The sequence below is a fragment of the Lonchura striata genome, chromosome 1A (genome assembly GCF_050655825.1).
Source record: "Lonchura striata isolate lonStrDom1 chromosome 1A, ASM5065582v1, whole genome shotgun sequence".
In the NCBI taxonomy this organism is placed as follows: domain Eukaryota; kingdom Metazoa; phylum Chordata; class Aves; order Passeriformes; family Estrildidae; genus Lonchura; species Lonchura striata.
The window spans coordinates 27146101-27165619 of NC_140741.1; the positions used below are offsets into that span (position 1 = coordinate 27146101).

The window sequence follows — 19519 nt, forward strand, 5'->3', positions numbered from 1 at the left end:
TGCCAAGGTTGCTTGTCAGGAAGCCCAGCTCTCCTATTGGACAGCCGGCCCCGCGCACGTCGAGAGGGCTGGGCTGTGTGTGTGTGTATGTGTAGAAAACAAGCCGAGCTGGCAGTGCTGCTCCCATTGGCTCCGCGCGCTTCGAGGGGGCGTGGCCTCTCTCATGAATAACCATTACTCCACCCGCTGTCGCCATGGCAACATGCAAAATGAGCCGCTGCGCCGCCGGTGATTGGCGGGCGCCGCCTTGGCGGGCCCGGGGGCGGTGCCGGGGCGGAGAGCCGGGCAGGGAAGGGAAGATGGCGGCGGCGGAGCGGAGCAGATCCCCGGTTCCCGGGGGGTCCCCGGTGCCGGCCTGTATGTTCGCCCCGGAGCCCGGCTCCCCGGGCGGACGGCCTCGCGTGGCGGCGGCCGCCTGTCCCCTCCGCGCAGCCTTCGATGGCGAGGACGGCGAGGCGCTCAACGGCGAGCCCGAGATCGACCTCACCAGTAAGGTAGGCCCGGCGGGGGGGCGGGCGGCGGCGAGCGCCATCACCCCGCCAGGCCCCCGCTGCTCTCCTCCCCGCCGCTCGGCCGTGCGCGGCGGGCTGCCCCCGAACCTGACCGCTCCCCCGCACCTCTCGCAGGAGAGCGGGGGGCTGGGGCCCGCCTGCCTCCGCCGGGACGGGAGGCTCCCCTGAGCGCTCCCCGGGCCCCAGCATCACCTGGGCGGGCAGCAGAACCGGAGGTGCCGTGTCGAGGCGGCCGGGAGAGGCGCAGTAAAGTTGTCCCGTACTCTGGCCGGGACAGGAGAGTGCTGGCAGGCTGCTCCGCCCTGCGCCTTCCCCGCCTCGGCTGCTCGGGGGCAACGCCAGCCCGCAGCCGGTGTAGCAGCCTCAGGAAGCGAAGGGTTTGGAGCTGTCAGCTGCTGCAACGTCCCCCCTCCGCGCTGGGTCTCTGTAGTTATCTCTGCTGCCAGTTGTACTAGTTCCTGGGACTTTCTCCACAATCTTAAAAGGACGTCAGAGCTTGTAACTTTTGAGCACAAGAGCCTAGTGACAAGGGTGCCTTGCTCTTGCAAACAGGGTTAAGTCAACGCAGAAAAGCTTGTTCGCCTTGTGCAGTTCCTTTCTAGGATCCCAGGGACAAAACTGTGTGGTGGCTTTATTTCTGTCAGAATCAGTTGTCGCTTCCGTCCTGTAGGAAGGTACATTGTAGTAATATGTGTGTGCCAGAGCCTGCTACAGACTACCTTAGTTGCCTTCTGTCACTGTCTTCTATTTTCTTTTCCTAACTGGCTGATCTCTTTAACTGTATACCTTTTGCTGCCACGGGTTTGGTGTACGTGGTGCTATCTCCCACTCTAACGTCTCCTGAAAACTTCATTTGGTTTGCTTGTAATTATGTGATCCAGAAGTCAGCATAGCTGTTGTTTCCTCCTTGTTTTCTGTCATACCTCCTCTTCATGCTTCCAGCTGAAGTTGTTCCAGAGTCCTGAACTTTCTTGCCCTCTATACACAGAGAAGGAAAGAGGAAATGTATCTGTGTACATGGAAACCTTTTTATTTTTAATGGCTATTTTACACTATGGTACTGTATTAAAACAAATGTTACGAAGATGTCTTGTAAGATAGTAAAGAACACAAATCAAACCTGTAGTATCTATTGATTGTGCCTTAATGAGCTGGACAAGATTTTTGTACAGGATGCCAGTATTGATCTGTGCTTTGTCTTGGATGTGACTGCTGTGGAAGAGGGCCAGGGAGGATGCCAAGGACTGCATCACTGATTCTTGACAGCCAGGAACCTGACCAAAACTCCAGCAAAGAACGAAGAGTGCTTTTCTCCTACAAACTCCCATTTGTGGTGTCAGTCTATCTTCCATTCCTAGAAATCTGGAGGTGCTGTGGAGGTGGTAGGTAAGCATTTTTTTGACCTTTATTATAATTTACTTTTCCATACAGCATTGTGCAGCTGCTGTCTTTTCCCTGGACTTTTCATTCATCCCCACCTTGGATGAGAGCTGAAACTGTGAGCTCTGCTCCGTCTTTGAGTTAATCTCCCACTGTGTGCTCAAAACAGCAATCCCATAGTAGCTAACCTGTGCCTCCCTGACCTCCCCACCCCATCCCCACCACCCCCTCCATCTTTTCTCCAGTTGAATTATTCCACTCCAGTCCCTACTTAAAATGGGGACACCCACTGCAATCAATTTGTTTGACAGTTGCTAGTTCTGTCCTGGTCCTTCTGACCCACCCCATGGCTGTGTTAATACTTTTCCCTCAGTCCTTTCCTGTGCGTAAGGTGAGCTCTTCTTAGAGAGGAACACTTTGGGATTCTCTTATCAAGTGCACCTAGTCAGCTGGTCAGGGAAACAGTTCCATTCATCAGCACAAATTCATTACCATGTTGATCTTAATGGGTGCTTGTTTTCCCTTCAGTGCCATCACACTGCAGCAGTAATCAACTTTCAGGTCAAAAACCATAGCACACAAGGCTATTAGTGAAGCTGATACTTATATTAGATCTACATTGACAACAGAACATAATAGCACCTGAACAATGTATGTCTACAGGGCATAGAAAACAAAATATGACACCACAGAAGGTACCTTTACCCCAGCTATTCAATGGCTGATGGTGGCTTTCCAGCTGTGCAAATATCAAGCTCTGTTTTTCTAGTAAAGAGCAGCACTATGTACCACATAGTATTTGGTTTGTCTTTAATACTTACAGTTTGTCTGCTTCATGGAGGCAGGCAAAACCACCTCTCCGCAGAGACTGGGAGGGGACTTGAGAGATGGCATTTCAAACTTGTGAGATGTTTCTTTCCACTGTCTTAAGAATAAAACAATAACTGGTTGTCACTTTTTTGCCTTATAGGAAACCTGAGTTTGCTATACCCTCATGGCTCCTAGTGATAACTGCTCAGTGCCTGACAAAGTGGAAAGAACAAAAGTGAACATTTTTGACTTCATGAAAGCCTCTTAAAAACATGCATTCATAGTGCAGGCATGGAGGGCTTGCTCAAAGGTGAGAAGCAAAAAAAAAAGCAGAGGAGCCAAAATGGACGGCTTCTCTTCAACCAAGGAGATGGCAGAGGACAGGCTCTCTCCATCCAGGAAGTTAAAGAGATCTTCAAAGCAGCGTGTCACATCTTGCAGTGGTGCAGGAAACTACACAACGGCTGAGGCTGCAACTGCAGAAACAGTTGTCAGAAACACTGAGTGGTATTGGAAGGTGTGATCCATGAAAGCGGCTGTTTTATCTACAGATACTTCTCTTGATGTCCTACTATGTCATATGAGCTTCATCAGCTGTGGAGTAAACTTTGGAGGCAGTCTGCTACTGGAACACCCTTCAGGAGCACCTTTGCATGGCAGTGAAAGCAGCAGTGTGGGGGAACAGTGTTGTGGGCTGATGTGAGAGAGCCTGTGCTGTTTGAGGCCCCCAGCCCTCCTGCCTGGCAACATGACGAAAGGGTACAATGAGCTGCTGGCTGCCTTGGTACTTGTTACAACACCCTGCCTGCTCACACTGCTGAAGCACTTGGACTCAGAAAAACAAAGCTGGTGATGAGACTTGAAGAAACTGAAGTTAATTTGCCCTGTGCTGGTGGCCCCTGCTATTTTATTGATCTTTGTGTGTGTTACAGCCTGTTTAATAGATATTCCTGAGTCTCTGGCTTGTGCTGGTGCACTGTCCTATAGAGTGAGCTTGTCTGCTGTGCATCCAGGTATTACTGAAAGTACTTGCAGGGCAAAATGAACCCTACACATCAAAATACAGCCATACATTCCTGCCCGGATTGAACCTCTCTACAGTTGCTGATTTCACTGTCAGTGCATTTACATCCAGTGGTTTCCCTCAAGAAGAAAATGAAACTAAAAGGAAAACAGAACTGAAAGGAAAACTAATAAAAGCAAAACTCATTATTTTATAGCATGAAATAGAAAGACTGTGACCTTGCAGAGCAGAGTGCTTTGGTACACTTTGCAGACCATGCCAAGTAGTTGTAAGGCTTAGGTAGGGCATATGTCCAAAAGGGGCACGTGAAGGTGATTGTATCTCTTATAGCTGTCTGGCCCTTGCAGACACATCCCTGCTGTCTAGGACCCTTAACATCTGTGGAAAAAGTTGCTTTGGCAGCCTTAAAATCTTCTAACCAGCACCTGCTGTCTGTGCTTCAGTGTCCCAGCACGCGTCACTATGGTTTTGGAAGCTGCTTAAACGTTATTTGTGGGGGGTTGGGTTCTTTTACATTCTAGATTTCCAAAAAAGGCATTCATCAAGTGTGTAATGGTGGTGGTAAAGATAGTTTCTCCTTGAACATTGCGTTAACTGTGCTAAGCAAGCCAGGCTGTGTTAGTGAATGTTGGGCAGACTTGAGGATGTTATCGTCAACTGCTCTAAACCATATGTTTTAGGCAAACATCTAATTTAGCATAGCTTTCTGTCTCAGTGCTTAGTGAAGGGAAGTGCTTCTTTCTGGGTATGATTTTGGGACGTGTATGTAGGGACAACTGTGGATGTCACTGAGTGTTGGCACAGGTGTGCCTACCCTTAGGGCTCTTGGTGGGTGTCAGCCTTTAATAACTGTTACTAAGAGTGCCTTTTTCACAGAAATGTAGATCTCAATTGCTACAGCTGTCAGGCTGCTGTACTGGGATGCTCAGCCACCAACAGATTTGTAACCATGGAGGCAGCCAGAGAACAGATAGAGTGGCTGATGGAGGTCTCCTTGGTCTGTCACTGCCATGCCACCATTGTGGCTGCTCTGTGGAAGTTTTCTCAGCTGTACTGTGTGAGCAGTGCAGGTTTCTGCCAGAAATGGTGCTATTCCATTCTAGGAAAAGAATTCCTGAAGCACTCTCTTGTCCTCATTTCCTGCTTTATTTCTGTTTTATTTTTTCATTCTCTTGATGTTGCTGCAGGGAAGGGCAAAGGAAGTTTGATTATTACAATGGCTGCAGTCAAAGTTTGTTGGTAGCACAGCTGCCGGCCTACAAAACTGCAGCTCTCCACTGCTGAAACCTCCAGATGTGCTCATATAAATTGCTTTGCATGTCTGCCCCTCAGCACTGTTGTGTAAAGTACCTAAAATTTGAAAATAATGTTTATTCGTGTTCTCTCCTTTCCTTCTGCCCCCTCAGAAAACAGAAGGGGACATCAAATATGTGAAAGACTTAAAAGATGCTCTGGATTTTGGTGCCCAGGTGTTCTCTGCAGTGAGGTCTGGTTGGCTTTCTCTGGCTGTCCAGTCATGTTTCAGAGAAGCAGCAGCACTCTTCACAGCAGAGGCTGTGGAGTACCCAGCTAAGGAATTTCTGTGGAGAAAATATCTGCTCCCCTTTCTGTTTTCATTGAATGAAAACATATTGGAGTGTTCACTTAAATGTGGCTTTTAAACATTGGTTACATCAAAATGAGATGCTTGGTATTCTTACTTGCTTTGAAGTGTATTTTCCTGCATAAATGAACTCTGAGCTCAGACAAACAACCTTGTGCCATGGCACAAGGAAATAGCTGTCAGCAAAACTGGTGTAAAAAAGAAAACAAAACCACCACAAAGCGGTCCTGGAAAAAGAGTACTTCTCTTTCAGTAAAACACATAGATTGATTGTGCTTGTAACTGAAGCTGGATTTGAAATTGTTTGCCTGACATCTGCAAATGGATATTCAATCTTTTTTTCCAGCTGGTGATGGTGAGTCCAACTTCAGAGCAGTATGACAGTTTGCTCCAGCAGATGTCAGAGAGGATTGATGAGGGATGTGGGGAGACCATCTATGTCATTGGACAAGGATCAGGTGAGTATAGCTTCTCCAGGAAAACAACAAAAAATTCTTAAAATTATAAGAAAAACCTAGTTCATCTAACTAGACTGCTGCTGCAGGTAGTGCTTATTTTTCCAGAATAACTTGAAAATGTCTATAAAACATAGCAGAATATGTGGGACAGATTCTTTTATTTTATTCCTGCCAACAACTATCTCATGTAGTGGAGCTAAACATATTTTTTTTATAATCATGCAAGTTCTTTTTTGGAAATAAGACATACCTTGTCTGAGCACACCAGGAAAAGACAAAGAATCTAAAATTACAATAACAGCTTTAGTACAGATGTCCTCAATGTCTGTGAAGGTCTTGTTCTGTCTGATTTTGTTCACTGCTCTGTTGGAAATAACATATTTTTACCCCACAGGAATTTATTATAGATACTTCACATAGCTAAAATATATGCTGCTGACTTTGTGTTAGTATGTGTCTGCTATAGAGGGAAAGGTTTTCCTTTGCTCAGCATGAGACCTTTATTGTCATATTAATTTGAGTGTGACTGCAGCCTTTGCAGATTTTAGCAGTTAGCATGGATTGCATTTTTGTTCTTTTTGACAATTTAAGTATTTGCATCTGATGCTGGTAAAGGGCAAAACATGCCCTTGCTTTGAAATAGAAATTTCTGAATATAAAATAATTGTCTATGGTTATCATAAAGTGAAAGGCGTGTTTCAAGTATACTGGATATCTGCTGAATATGAAGTTGTCATGATCAGGCATTTGCTGTGTTTGAGAAAAAATATGAAACCCTGCCAGGATTGGCTGAAATAATGGAGGGATGGGGCTGTGTAACCTCAGAACTGTGTGCTTTTTGGGTTTTCTTGGAGTTTCGTGAAGCAGCCAACATAGAGGAAAAGTTATAATTAAATAGCCTGTGTTCATGCAGTCAGGGATTATGCTCTTTCCTCCAAGCAAGCTTCCCACATGTAGACTGTATCCTTGGTGCTTGGGATAAGCACATCTGCAGTGGAGATCTAGCTAGACAGGCTAGTACCTGCTTTTTCTTCTAGGATACCTTGTGAGAGTATTAACTGGTGGTTGTTGCAATTATTTACTTAGAAGTAGGCATTTGTTTCTTAAAATATGAGGCTAAACTTCTGACTTCTTTTTGGGTTGCAGTGTAGTCGAGGAAGATGGGGATATTTTCAACAGAGAAAGGATTTTGGTATCCCTAGCCACTGTTGCTCCTTCTCATCCCCTTTTTAGCATCTGTGATTTTGATAATCCCAGATATCCAACTCTGAGCTGACTGAGAAGCAATTGAAGATTGCCATAGGAAGATGAAGTAGTGACCTTTCCCTTTCTCCCTTGGGTCTTGCCATCTCCTGTTCCCTACTTCTCGTTCCCCTCCTATAACCCCTCCTATAACCCAAGGCTTGTTTTAGATTTCCTCCATTTCAGCCAGCTTAGGAGCAAGGTTGGAAACCACCCAGTAACTCTGCTAGTTTTGGAGCTGGGCAGTAATTAAAATGCTGATAAGTTCATGCAAACTGCAGTTCCTGCTTACCAGCCAATGAGTCAGCCATGATTATGATCACGTACACATGGCAATAACTTTGGTCATCTGGGTGCAGTGTGGCTCTCCACCTTTGTTTGTTGTTTTGTGGGAATTTTTTACCCACAGAGGAGATTCTGGGGTCAAATCTGTGCGCCTTCCCAGCACCTGGATTAGGAAAAAGACAGTGATGGCCTTGACCTTGTCTAGATAGTTACCCACTGGCATGCTCTGACTGTCAGCTCTTTTGCCTGGGTGAGCTGCTCAGAGGAAGCAATGCCACATTTACTGGCTAATTGTGGTGATGATTCACTCAGAGCTTTTCTTTTTTTATTGCTTTACCTCTTCTTGCAATGTAAGAGATACTTTATCTGACTGAAGGACATAAAATACCATCAGCATGTGAAGTAAGGGAATGAGACAGAAATGTGACTTTCTTGCCAATCCCTATGTATTTGCTTGTAAAAATTATGAAGAAAACTCCTCTAGTTTCATCTAGATGAAAGATGGTGGTTTTCTAGTGTCTTTTAAGAATCAGAGTGAAGACCACCCCTTTTTATTTTGGGCCAAGCGCGTTTACTCCATGTACATGGCTGACATCTCCAGTCCACATATAAATCCCGATGGGTACGAAGGTCCCAGGCAGGATGACAGTGCTGCTGCCTGCTGCAAGGTGCTGCTCACTAACTGCCCTTTGTCTCTTCCACACCACACCAGATGGGACTGAGTACGGGCTGAGTGAGGCAGACATGGAGGCGTCCTATGCCACGTTGAAGAGCATGGCAGAGCAGATTGAGGCAGATGTGATCCTCCTGAGGGAGCACCAGGAGGCCGGGGGCAAGGTGCGCGACTACCTCGTTCGGAAACGTGTGGGTGACAACGACTTCCTGGAGGTCAGGTGAGGAGCCGGGTGGAGACAGTGTTAGTCAGCAGCTCAGCTGCATTTTTACCGTGTGAGCAGTGCGTGGGTGCTGAGCCAGCAACGCCGCTTCGGGTCTGGGTGTTGGAGCTACCCCACAAAGGGAGTCGTGCTTGACCACTCCTTGCTGATGAAATTGCCTTTTTGTTGATGTTGCTGTCTCCTTTGTGAGCAAACTGTTGGTGGAAATTTGCCTGTGTTTAGCAGAGGGCTGTTGCTCTCTGGGTGACAGCCTCACAGTTGAGGGCATCTTTTAGTATGCTTTGTTGCCAGAGGAGAGTCACGTGTGCACATGTGGCTGTATGTATGTGTATATATGCACACTACTGGAAGACAATACTTTTGACAGAGGATTCAGTTCTGTTCCAAGACTGTGATGATCCAAGTCACCTTTTAATAGACATATACTAGCTTATATAACGTGACTTGAGAGTCTGCCCAGACCCGGATGGAGAGGATTTCCAACATTTGCCAACAGCCATAATAGCCACATTCATCAAAGAAAGAACTTGCTATAGGACATGGCTTCCTCCTAAAGTATTTCACTTTTTTTTTGAGCTTATCCGTTTCTGGGAACAACAGTTTTAATTTTTGTGCTCTTTTTAGCACTTGGTGCTGTTGCAGCATAAGAAATGTGAGAAAGGCAGAGGTGTTCTAGACCAAGTTGGGATTTAGTCTTCCTTTTGAATTGCCACAGTGTTTATGTTGGATTGCAGAGACAAGGAGTTGGAATAGAAACACTTTGTGTGGCATCAAGCAGCATCACATTCAGTTGACTATGTTTTGGACACCAGTGACATGTTTCCACAGTCTTCCAAATCCTGGTCCCCAGAGTCTGGGATCTCCACTATTAGTTAATAACTGTAAAAGAATCTCTGTTTGCGAAGCTCTAACATTCTCTAGTCTCTGTTTGAAGGATAGGGAACAAAAGTCAGTTGTTTTCAAGAGCAGTGATGTTTGGGTTTTTTGGATCACTTGTTCATTTCTTCAGGTACCATATTTTACTGGGCTTCTTTTCCTTTCCCCTGCAGGGTAGCAGTGGTTGGCAATGTGGACGCAGGGAAGAGCACCTTGCTGGGTGTCTTGACTCACGGCGAGTTAGACAATGGCCGGGGCTTTGCTCGGCAAAAGCTCTTCCGCCACAAGCATGAGATTGAGTCAGGTCGCACCAGCAGTGTGGGCAATGACATTCTGGGCTTCGACAGCGAGGGCAACGTGGTGAACAAACCTGACAGCCACGGTGGCAGCTTGGAATGGACAAAGATCTGTGAGAAATCCACCAAGGTCATTACTTTCATTGATCTGGCTGGTCACGAAAAATACCTGAAAACCACCGTGTTTGGCATGACCGGCCACTTACCTGACTTCTGCATGCTTATGGTAGGTAGCAAGAAAGATGGACCATACCAGCTGGAGTGGGGTTGTTCACAGCTTTAGCAGCCTTAGCCTTTTTTCCTGTTGCAAAGTACCTGTGGGGTTTTGGAGGGAGGCAGCATCTCACAGTATAGGAGAGCAGAAGCCTCTGTGGCTATCTGTCCTGTACTGTGAGGCATGTGCCCCAGGACTATTAGTCCCAGACAAACCCAAGGTTTGTGATTCTTGAAAATGGAAAGATTTCTGAATTTTAGAAAACCTTGTTAAAACTGGGGAGAAATGAGTCAGTCCTCTGCCAGTGTCCAGTGGCATCTGAGATGAGCTGGGTCTGATCATATGGCCCCAGTGGCACATCTACAACCTAACCACAGTCTACTGCATGTCTGACACAAGACCTTCTCTGTATTCCAGCTTACTGCAGAAGGAACATTGACATCCATGTATTTTATATCCCTGGTGTAGGTTGGGAGTAATGCTGGGATTGTTGGAATGACCAAGGAGCACTTAGGCCTGGCGCTTGCACTTAACGTTCCTGTCTTTGTTGTGGTGACCAAGATTGACATGTGCCCTGCCAATATCCTGCAAGGTGAGTCTTACAGGCTCTCTCCAGGGCTGTTTCTTACCTCTGTATGTGTTGCTGTCCTCTGCTTGGGTTCAGGAATTACTGCTGGAAGAAAGCTGCTTAATCTGGTTCTGATTGCATCCTAAACACCGTCCAGAAATCTACCATTTTCCCTTGCTCATTTTGCAGATGGTTGACTTACACTCACTGTCAAAATTACCCACCCTGGGGACTCAGCAGCCCAAAAAGTGTTTGCTACACTTTTGTAGTAAAGTGTTTGTTTAATTGAGCTCTAAGAGGAGCAGCATACAGTTGGGGTTTGGGCTTTGCTTTCTCACGGAATATTTAAAGCTGGAGGAAAAGTCTGGAAGTTCTTTTGAAAGCTGCCTTCCTCCTGGCCCACAGTTTGAGTGTGATTTTAAGCTGTGATTGGACTTGATCTCCCCCTGCTGTTACTGAAGGGGCAGCTGCTTGTTACCTCCTGCTCACCTGGGCACTTCTCAGGTATGCTGGCATAACTACAGCAGCTCCTTCCTCTTGTCTGAACAACTAACCAACACTTAGCAAATCATGGTTTGAAGCAGCTACATATGTAGGCTATGGTAGCAGGATGGGAGGCAGGACTAGACACAAACAGGGATGGCAACAAGTAGCATGGGCTAGTGATTTTTTTCTCAGCAGAGTTAAAGAAGCACCTCTAACCCCAGCAGTGTCCCATTAACCCATGCATGATGTTTTTTCAGTCTGTGACCTATTCCTCATTTTTTAAATTGTCTTGAAGCATTTCTCATGCCTTCAGAAACATGCTGTGGTTAATTGGAGCAATGAGGTTTTTTAAATAATCAGTCCTAAGAATCAGGGAAGTGAATTCTCCTAGTACTGTTTGTAGTTCAATGCATTACTATAAAAATCCTAAATATGTTTCAGGCAAATAGATGCATGTGATCAGAAGATAATCTGTATCTCTCTATACTAGATGTTTGGCAAATAAATGTAAGGCCTGACCATAAGATAATAACTGGGAAGGAAGGAGAGCCTTTGGCTCAGCGTGAGGAGAGAAGAGCTGCTCTTGGGAGAAGCTACTCCCGTGACATGCTCTGTTTAAAGTAAATAGACTCAAGATTTGACTCACGTATATCTGTGAAGAGCAGGTGGCCTGATTAGATGTTTGTGTTTCTGTATCCAAAACATTACTTTCCCATAGGCAATCACTTGTTTACAAAAACTAGTCTAATTGGATGACAATTGTCGAACAGTAATTATTTGCTCTTTTAAGCCCTTATTACCCTTTTCTGTTTTTTCTTTATTTATTGTCAGGCACTTTGTAGGAGGTTGATACTAGTGCATCAGGTAATGCCTCTGCTGGCTGCTGGATATGAGGCCTAGGAAATAAGTTATAAAGAGGCAAAAGCTGAAAATTGGAGCCATGAGATTTATCCTAAAACACTGATTTCTGAATATGGTCCACGTACATTGTTCTAGTCTATGATTATAATCTTTACCTCTTTCATGCTTCTCCAGCCTCTTATGGCAAGTTGACTGCCAGGAAAAATGTATTGAGATTTGTTTGGTCAGAATAGATTTGCAATTTGCATAATCTCAAATATTTCTGTCACTGAGTCCTGATTTTCAATTAATTCACTATGAAAAATCCTTTCTAGGAAGACTGCTTAAAGCTACTAATAGACAGCTACAAAATGCCTACTTCACAGCATTGCAAACTTGTCTGTCTGTTCGTGTATAGTGTTGCTTGGCAGCAGGCTAGCTGGCGTGAAGTGGAAGATGGAATGGCTCCTAAGTCCTACCTAGACTGCAGCAAACTCACAGTCTCACCTTTAGCCATCTTCTCCTGTCTTATCTGTGGCCAGAGCACCCATCTCCCTTTGGGGAGAGACCCCACAAAAGTGATTTGTAAAGAGGGGAGATGCTGCCCTAACAATATTCATTTCACCCTTTAAGAAACCCTGAAGCTGTTACAGCGACTGCTGAAGTCCCCAGGGTGCAGGAAGATTCCCGTGCTGGTTCAGAGCAAGGATGATGTCATTGTAACAGCCTCCAACTTCAGCTCAGAGAGGTAACGGGAGTAGAGGAGAATCATTTCTCTTTCAATCCTATGTGGAGACTGGGTGAGGAGATTTAGAGAGTCCCATTGTCTAGATGTGTGAAGGTTGCATCTGCCATGTGGAGTGTGTTCCATAAGAGTGTGTTGATTTTGAGGCTGACCTGCTTGTATTCCCCTCTCTGAGGCAGAAATGAGAGGCTACTCCTGGGCAGTCTGCAGAAGACAGCAGGGCATTCAGCTTCCTGCAATCCTTTCTTCAGAACCTTACACCTTTTCCCAAATGTCATTGGAAGGCAGAGGCAATGTTGCAGGCTTTCAAACATGGGGTGTTGTGCATCTGACTGCTTGCCAGGCTCTCCCTTTCTAGCACAGTATATTGAATTAGTCCCAAGATTTTGGATGTCTCCCTACATGTAGAAAGCCAGGTAGGAAGGTGAACTAACTCAATTTTCATCAATTTTCCTTTACAGGATGTGCCCAATTTTCCAGATTTCAAATGTTACTGGGGAGAATCTAGATTTGCTGAAGATGTTTCTTAATCTCTTGTCTCCACGGACCAGTTACAGGGAAGAAGAACCAGCAGAATTCCAGATAGACGATACTTACTCTGTCCCGGTAAGGGGCCTAGTATTTGGAAGAATATTCTGTTCCTTCTTTTAGGCTGAAGAAGGTATCTTCTCTAGAGAGGAGAGTTCTAGAACTCTTCTGCTGGCCTGGTAGAGTAACCACAATTACTGGTTTTTCTTTCTTGGTATAGGGTGTAGGAACAGTTGTCTCTGGGACGACACTGAGAGGGCTGATCAAGCTAAATGACACTCTGCTGCTGGGGCCAGATCCCCTTGGCAACTTCCTCCCTATTGCTGTCAAGTCCATCCACCGCAAGAGGATGCCCGTCAAGGAGGTGCGGGGAGGCCAGACTGCCTCCTTTGCCTTGAAGAAGGTGAGATGATCTCCTCTAGACCCCCAAAACAGGAACTGCTCTCTTAATTTTCACGTATTCTTGGAATTCAGCTGCAGTAAGGCTGTTTCTACAAACATCAGCTTCCTCATGTTGCAGTTGAATGGAATCCCATAGAACCTTTGTGGTTCCACATCCAAGTTTTTCCTCCGAGGAACTGCCAGGGGATAGCAATGCCACTAGATAATGATGTTGGAGATAGCTAAGAAAGTGGAGGCATTGCAAGAAAAGTCTCCTTTTGTGCTGGAACTGCATTAGTAGCCTGCACAGTGTATTTATGCTACTCCTCTTGCTTGTAGGACCAGCTGCATGATTTGGGATTTAAAAATCAGCAAAATTTGATACGACTCTTCTTGCAAAAGGTTTCTGTCAATAGAAGCTGCACTGATTTTAAGGGGATATATTTTAAGCTACACCATACTTCATGTGTCCGGGTTTATCATGTTATATTAACAGATCTCATTATTTAGGAGAGATTGTTTTCTTGGATAATGTGCAACCAGGATGTTTGTTTTGCTTTTAAAGGATCAGTGAGGTAAATGTGTCCAGCATTTCCAGTGCCTTAAAGCTTCTTTATAAACTTCAACTGAATTTGATTTTTGCAACCTTTACATAATATCCTATACATAACATACAGCTATGCAGCTCTTGCTTTGCCTTTTGCTGGGCATGAGGTAGTATCTCTGAAATCCCTTAGGATTCTGCTGGATGCAATCAGCCAGAGCAGTAGATTTCTTCTCTAGAGAATTATGCTAAGATTTTTTGTGTCTCTGCTTTTCAGATCAAGCGTTCTTCTATACGGAAAGGCATGGTAATGGTATCACCACGCCTGAATCCACAAGCATCGTGGGAGTTTGAAGCAGAGATTCTGGTGCTCCATCACCCCACCACCATCAGCCCACGATACCAGGCCATGGGTATGTGTGTCAGTGTTGTCTTTGTTTCCCAGTGGTAGCATTTTGTATCAGATCTAGCACAAGATAATTTTGCTCCTGATGTCTCTGCCAACCTGAATATATGTCACAGTTCCTAGTTTTGCCTTTCCCAGCATTGTGGAAGGGAGCTTACAGAGGAGAGTTGTGGGGGCTATAAGGTAAAAAGGAGATGTGTGCTTTCAAATGTACCTGGAGTCTGCCTGTGCTGTATCTCCATGGTGCAAAGATTCTCCACTTTCAAATGTTGGTGGAAAGGGCTGATGCTCATTTTGGGTCCTGCCCTCTAGCCCAGCTGCTTGGTGTGTAGGATTCTGTTGAGGGTGCTTCAGGACAGGCAGGATTTGAAGGCAGCTGTTCTAGCTTATATGCATGTTCTTTTTGGGATGGAACAAAGGCAGCTGTGTGACCCATACAAACTTTGCTGTAGGGTGAGGAGCTGCTCAGATGTCTCTGAAGCTTGTTCCACTAATGGGCCTGGCTGCTGAAAGCCTCTGTGCTTTATGTTCACAGTGCATTGTGGCAGCATCCGTCAGACGGCCACGATTCTCAGCATGGACAAGGACTGCCTGCGGACAGGGGACAAAGCCACGGTGCACTTCCGCTTCATCAAAACCCCGGAATATTTACATATAGACCAGCGGCTGGTCTTCCGGGAAGGCCGCACCAAAGCTGTGGGTACCATCACTAAGGTAAAGGCTGCCGAGTCCCACTTGCTTTTGCCCATTAGCTACTTCTTGCACTGCGAAGCCAGGAGAATCAAGATAGCTCTGAAAGATTGAGGGAAGAGGCTGTGCTTCAACCACAAGCATCAGGCCTGACATGGGTCAAGGATGACCAGTGTGCTTTGTCATGTGGTGGGTCTTTAGCTGGTGTGAATGAGGGAATGTAAAGGGAGGGGCTGAGCCATATGCTGCTGGTTCTTAAGGCTCAGTCTCTTTCTGACATCTTGTAGCTGGTCCATTTGAAACATGTTGTGGAGGTTAGTCACCTCAGCCAAGTGGTCCTTTCCAAGGGTAGAAGATCAGAGGTCTAGGTTTCTTCAAACAGCTGCTGCTGCTGCATTCTTGTCCTTATGGTTATTTTTACAAATTCTCCTGAGGCTTTTTATAAAAAGCAACACTGAACCTTGCCAGATCAGCCAGCTATTTCAATGCTGAGTTTGGCCTCTCCCTTTGCAATTTGTAGCTACTCCAGACCACCAATAACTCACCAATGAACTCCAAACCACAGCAAATCAAGATGCAGTCAACAAAGAAGGGAGCTGTTACGAAACGAGAGGATGGTGTTCCTGCTGCTGGGATGGCAGCTGGAGGCCCAGCAGCTGGGGATGAGGCCCCCTCAACAGCTGCAGCACCACTGACACCTACTGCCCTGCAACCATTGGTAAGTGAAGAAAATAACCATGTCTGTCCTAGCTATTTGTGTCATGGTTTCACCTGTTGGAGGAAGGGCACAAGTATTATCCCCTCATATCTCGAACTCACCTTGCCACAGGAACAAATAGAAATGTAAGTAGTCTTACAGCAGGAATCATAATTCTCTGATGACTGGATGACTCCCATGGCTGACCTTCAACAGACTGCAGTTCAGGGTACTGGGACAATTCAGGTTGGACCTCAGGAAATATATAGTCTAACCTCCTTCTCTAAATAGGATTAGCTGTGAGGTCAGACCAGGTTGTTCAGGGTTTTATCCAGTCGTGACTTAAAAACCTCCCAAGGGGGAACACTGCACAACCTCCCTTGGCAACCTCTTTCACTGCTTTGACAATGTGCACAGTGAAGCAAGTGTCTCTATATACCCAGTAGCTGAACTAGTGAAACATACAACAACCAGTCATAGAACAAGTCTTCAGTATCTGAATGAGAGGTAGAATATCCCTACACTAGAAAAATTACAACCTAAGTATTAGGCACAGGTCATGTACTGTGTCGAAAAATAAGGATGGGGACATCCAAGAAGAAGGAAAGGCTTTAAATTTATCTTTAGAGAAATGCATCCAGGTTGTTTTTTTGGTTAGGACTTCTCAGTTCAGCTTGTCCATGGAAGATACCTAGCCTTTCTGGCCTGAAGGGAATGGAAACTCAATTCTCACAGCAATTTTTCTATCAGTAATAAAACTGCTGATCAGTTTTATTACTGATAGAAGAAAGGTCCCCTCCTTGTTCCTTCCTCGGGAAGTGAAGGGTTCAGGAACCAACCATCAAGTGACAGAGTGTTCCCCTTCTTAATTCTAGCTATATTAGTTGCCATGGTCAAATCTCACCCTCTTGAGCCAGACTGCTCATCAAAGGAGGCCCCCTTGGCAGGGGTTCTCTCCCTCTGCATATCCCTAGGGCTTCACACCAGTCCTCTATCCTGTCCTTGTCTTTTTGTAGCGTCACTGTGGTTGTAAGTAGTGGTCCCAGCTCATTCTTTGCTTCATCCCTCCCCTCTAAGGCCCTGGGTTGCTTTTGTTCTTGCTTACATCTTCCTCTCTCTCCTTGCTGCATCCCCTCAGCCTGCACTGGATGAAGAGCCCCACATCCGTGAGGGCAATAAGGTATTTGGCTGCTCTCAAAGAGAAACAGTGGGTTTGCTGAGGTTGGGAAAAGAGTCAGGCGAGCCTGAGAGCCATGGTAGGGGGTGGGGGGCTCTCCTTCAATTCTGTACAAAGTCAAGGGAGCCTGAGGCTTTGATTTCCTGTATGCTGAGCCCCATGGCACTTGCTGGCTCTCATGAGAGTGAAGCATTTAGAAACTTGGGAAATCAAATTCTTCCCAGCTCGAAGGGCAAAACTTCCTGGTGCATCTGTCTCTCCTCCTTCCCTCATGGTGTGTCTGTCTCCCTCCTGCCTTATCTCCTTCCTGCAGTGGTAGAAAGCTGATCAGTCACAGCTGCCCTGCTGCTGTCTGAATGTGTGTGTGATCCATCTGAATTCCTGCTGTTTTGATGTCCCAACAGAGGGGTTGCTTTGCACTAAAGTCGGTCTTGTTTTTCAGTCAAAAGTCGGAGGAGGAGGCCGTCGACGTGGGGGTCAGCGCCATAAAGTGAAATCTCAGGGAGCCTGTGTGACTCCTGCCAGTGGCTGCTGAATTTCTTATTTCTCCTCTCTCTGAAGAATTCCTCCCCATCCCTTCATTTCTTATCCAAAACATCCAGAGCAGCGTAAACCAAAACCCATCCCAGCAGATTGGCTGCAGAAGAATCGTCCCTCCTCCCTGCACGAAGCAATGGAGAGGAGCATAATTTATAAGCTAATGAAGGTGGTAAGACAGAACTGAGTAACTGACACCTTCCTCCTCCCCCTGTCGACACATTTTTGTACATCATGGGCTTAGTTTTTATTCTTATTAGTTTTTATTATATTTTGTGTGCATGAAGATGAGAGGGGAGTCTGGATAGAGCTGCGAAGAGCCAGTTAGTTGCCTCCCTCCTCCCTCACCCCTTTCTGTCCACAGGACTTGCTGCTCTCCCCTATTTGCTGTCTCAGATCCAGGGATTATCAGATGCCTGAAATTTCAGACTTGCATAGGTTAAAACAGGTTGTTTAGGATGGCTCCATGGAGCATTGTTTCATCATCACTGTGGCCTTGTGCCAAACATGGTTTGGATTCCCTCCCTTTTAAACTATTTCTAAGTGGATTTAATTTAATGTTGTAATGACTGAAGTTTGAAGGAGATGGTGAGAAAGTTCTTTAGTAAGATATCTAAGAGGGAAACAAATTGGAAAGCAGTTGTTGATGTTAAGTTCAGGGATCCTATGCTCAATATCCTCAAATAATGTTGAAAGCACTTAAAATTTTAACTAGCAACAGAGTTAAATGGGCAGGCATTTACCCACCCAGTTCCCCTTCCCACCGTGCTGCTTTTCCTAGTGTTTGTTCAGTGCACATTGGAGCACATCTAACCTGCCTTCCAAGGCTGCAGCAGCTCCACTGACAGTATTAAGAACAGTGCAGGAGCACTCAGTCCGTCCCTTGAGCCAGAGAAAGCCTTCTCACCTCGACGGACAGAGGTCACAGGTGGTAAGATACCTTTGGAACAGAGACATCAGGCTAACATGACCTCCCCTTGATTTTGTTTACTCCAAGATATCCAAAACCTTTTTGGAACTCACTGGCCAAACTTTGCCATGGCAGATGCAGGATTTGTCTTCCCCCCTCTTGGCCAAAGAGGGCAGTGACAAATTGGTACCAAATTTATAGAAGTGCTTTCAACGTTGGAAGTACATGGTAATTTTTCTGACTTTCACTTATTTTTTTTTTAAGATTTTATTTTTCTTACTGAGAAATTCTGGCTTCTCCAAGAAGGCCCTGCAAGGACAGTTTACAAATTACTGTTAGAATGGTTTTTTTAACCATTTAATCAGTTTTTCAAGTGATTGATTCCCTGCTTATTTTGATCTCTTTTCTTCTAACCCTGCCTCCTCCCTTGGCTTTGGTGAGGACAGGAATGATCCTCTGCCAGTTTATGGTGAGCTCTGGGAGCATGGCAGCATTTTGAGGAGGAGGCGGCAGCCTCAGCAAATCATGGCTCCCCCCAGCAGGAGTGGTCAGGCTCGGTTTCTCTGAGGGCTTCCTCCTCCAATGAAGGACTTCTGTTTTAATCAGAGAGAGACTGCAAATTTTCTGTCCCTCCTTAGTGGGCTGTTCCTGTTCCTCACTGTGTCACCTGTGTGGAGTTCATTGCAGCTTACCTTGTGACTCAGGGTAGGCTTCCAGGCCGGCTGAGTGGCAGAGCACATCTCCCGCTGCCAACACCAGCACTCCAAGAGCATTAAGCAGCACGGGAGAGGTGAAACATGGTTTGGAGACCAGGTCCTTTGCCTTAGAGACTGCAGTGGGTGGAAGCGGGAGGTCAGACAGTCCTTTTCCAAGCTATGTGCCTAAATACCAGCACTCTCCTGGCGAGGGAGGAACTATAGGCGGCTACAACACTAATAGCACCCGCATTGTTGAGGGGGTGTGAGGTGTGGCTAAGCAGGGCACGAGGGCCTGGCTTGTTTGTCTTATGGCCCTGTAGCAGCATCAAACTGCATCTGATTTCACTGCTCTCTGCTTCTGAGGGGAAGCAGCGAGCTCCAGGCGGTTTTCTCTTTCTCCATTCCTTGTGCTCCAAATGAAGGAGACTGCCGAGACTGAAAGAAGGTTCACTTCAATTTGTGCAAAGGAGGTGGTGTGATCTCTCTTTTGTGACCAGCATTTACAGATCACTCAGGCTGGTGTGATCTATAAAATAAATTTTAAAAAAGTTTGTTCCAAGTAAAAGTGCGTCTTCTTGATTTTTGTCCCTCTGGAAAACCAGGCTGAAATCCAGAGGAAGCTGGTTTGCCTGGCACCACGTTCCTTTGCTGGAAGGAAGAGGAGGCTGTACTCATAGTGACAGCAGGGCAGGGCATGGCACAGCACAGGAGAGCTG

At 46.0% G+C, this 19519-nt stretch overlaps 1 protein-coding gene across 5 annotated transcripts; it reads left to right on the top strand.

Annotated features, from left to right (window-relative positions):
- The first annotated feature begins 287 nt into the window (after positions 1–287).
- Positions 288–19368, top strand: GTPBP1 (GTP binding protein 1). Of its 5 annotated transcripts, XM_021554057.3 has the most exons (13): positions 288–494; positions 5676–5787; positions 8027–8207; positions 9260–9608; positions 10065–10188; positions 12124–12238; positions 12697–12841; positions 12984–13166; positions 13966–14101; positions 14630–14808; positions 15305–15502; positions 16620–16661; positions 17101–19368. In XM_021554057.3, the coding sequence occupies exons 1-13, from the start codon at positions 300–302 to the stop codon at positions 17191–17193; spliced, it is 2052 nt and encodes a 683-aa protein (XP_021409732.1). In that variant the 5' UTR covers positions 288–299; the 3' UTR covers positions 17194–19368. The 5 variants fall into 5 exon arrangements, with proteins under 5 accessions (XP_021409732.1, XP_085425320.1, XP_021409731.1 ...); XM_085569194.1 differs by having other exon boundaries at positions 4603–5787; positions 16620–19368; XM_021554056.3 differs by having other exon boundaries at positions 16620–19368.
- The last annotated feature ends 151 nt before the right edge of the window (positions 19369–19519 follow it).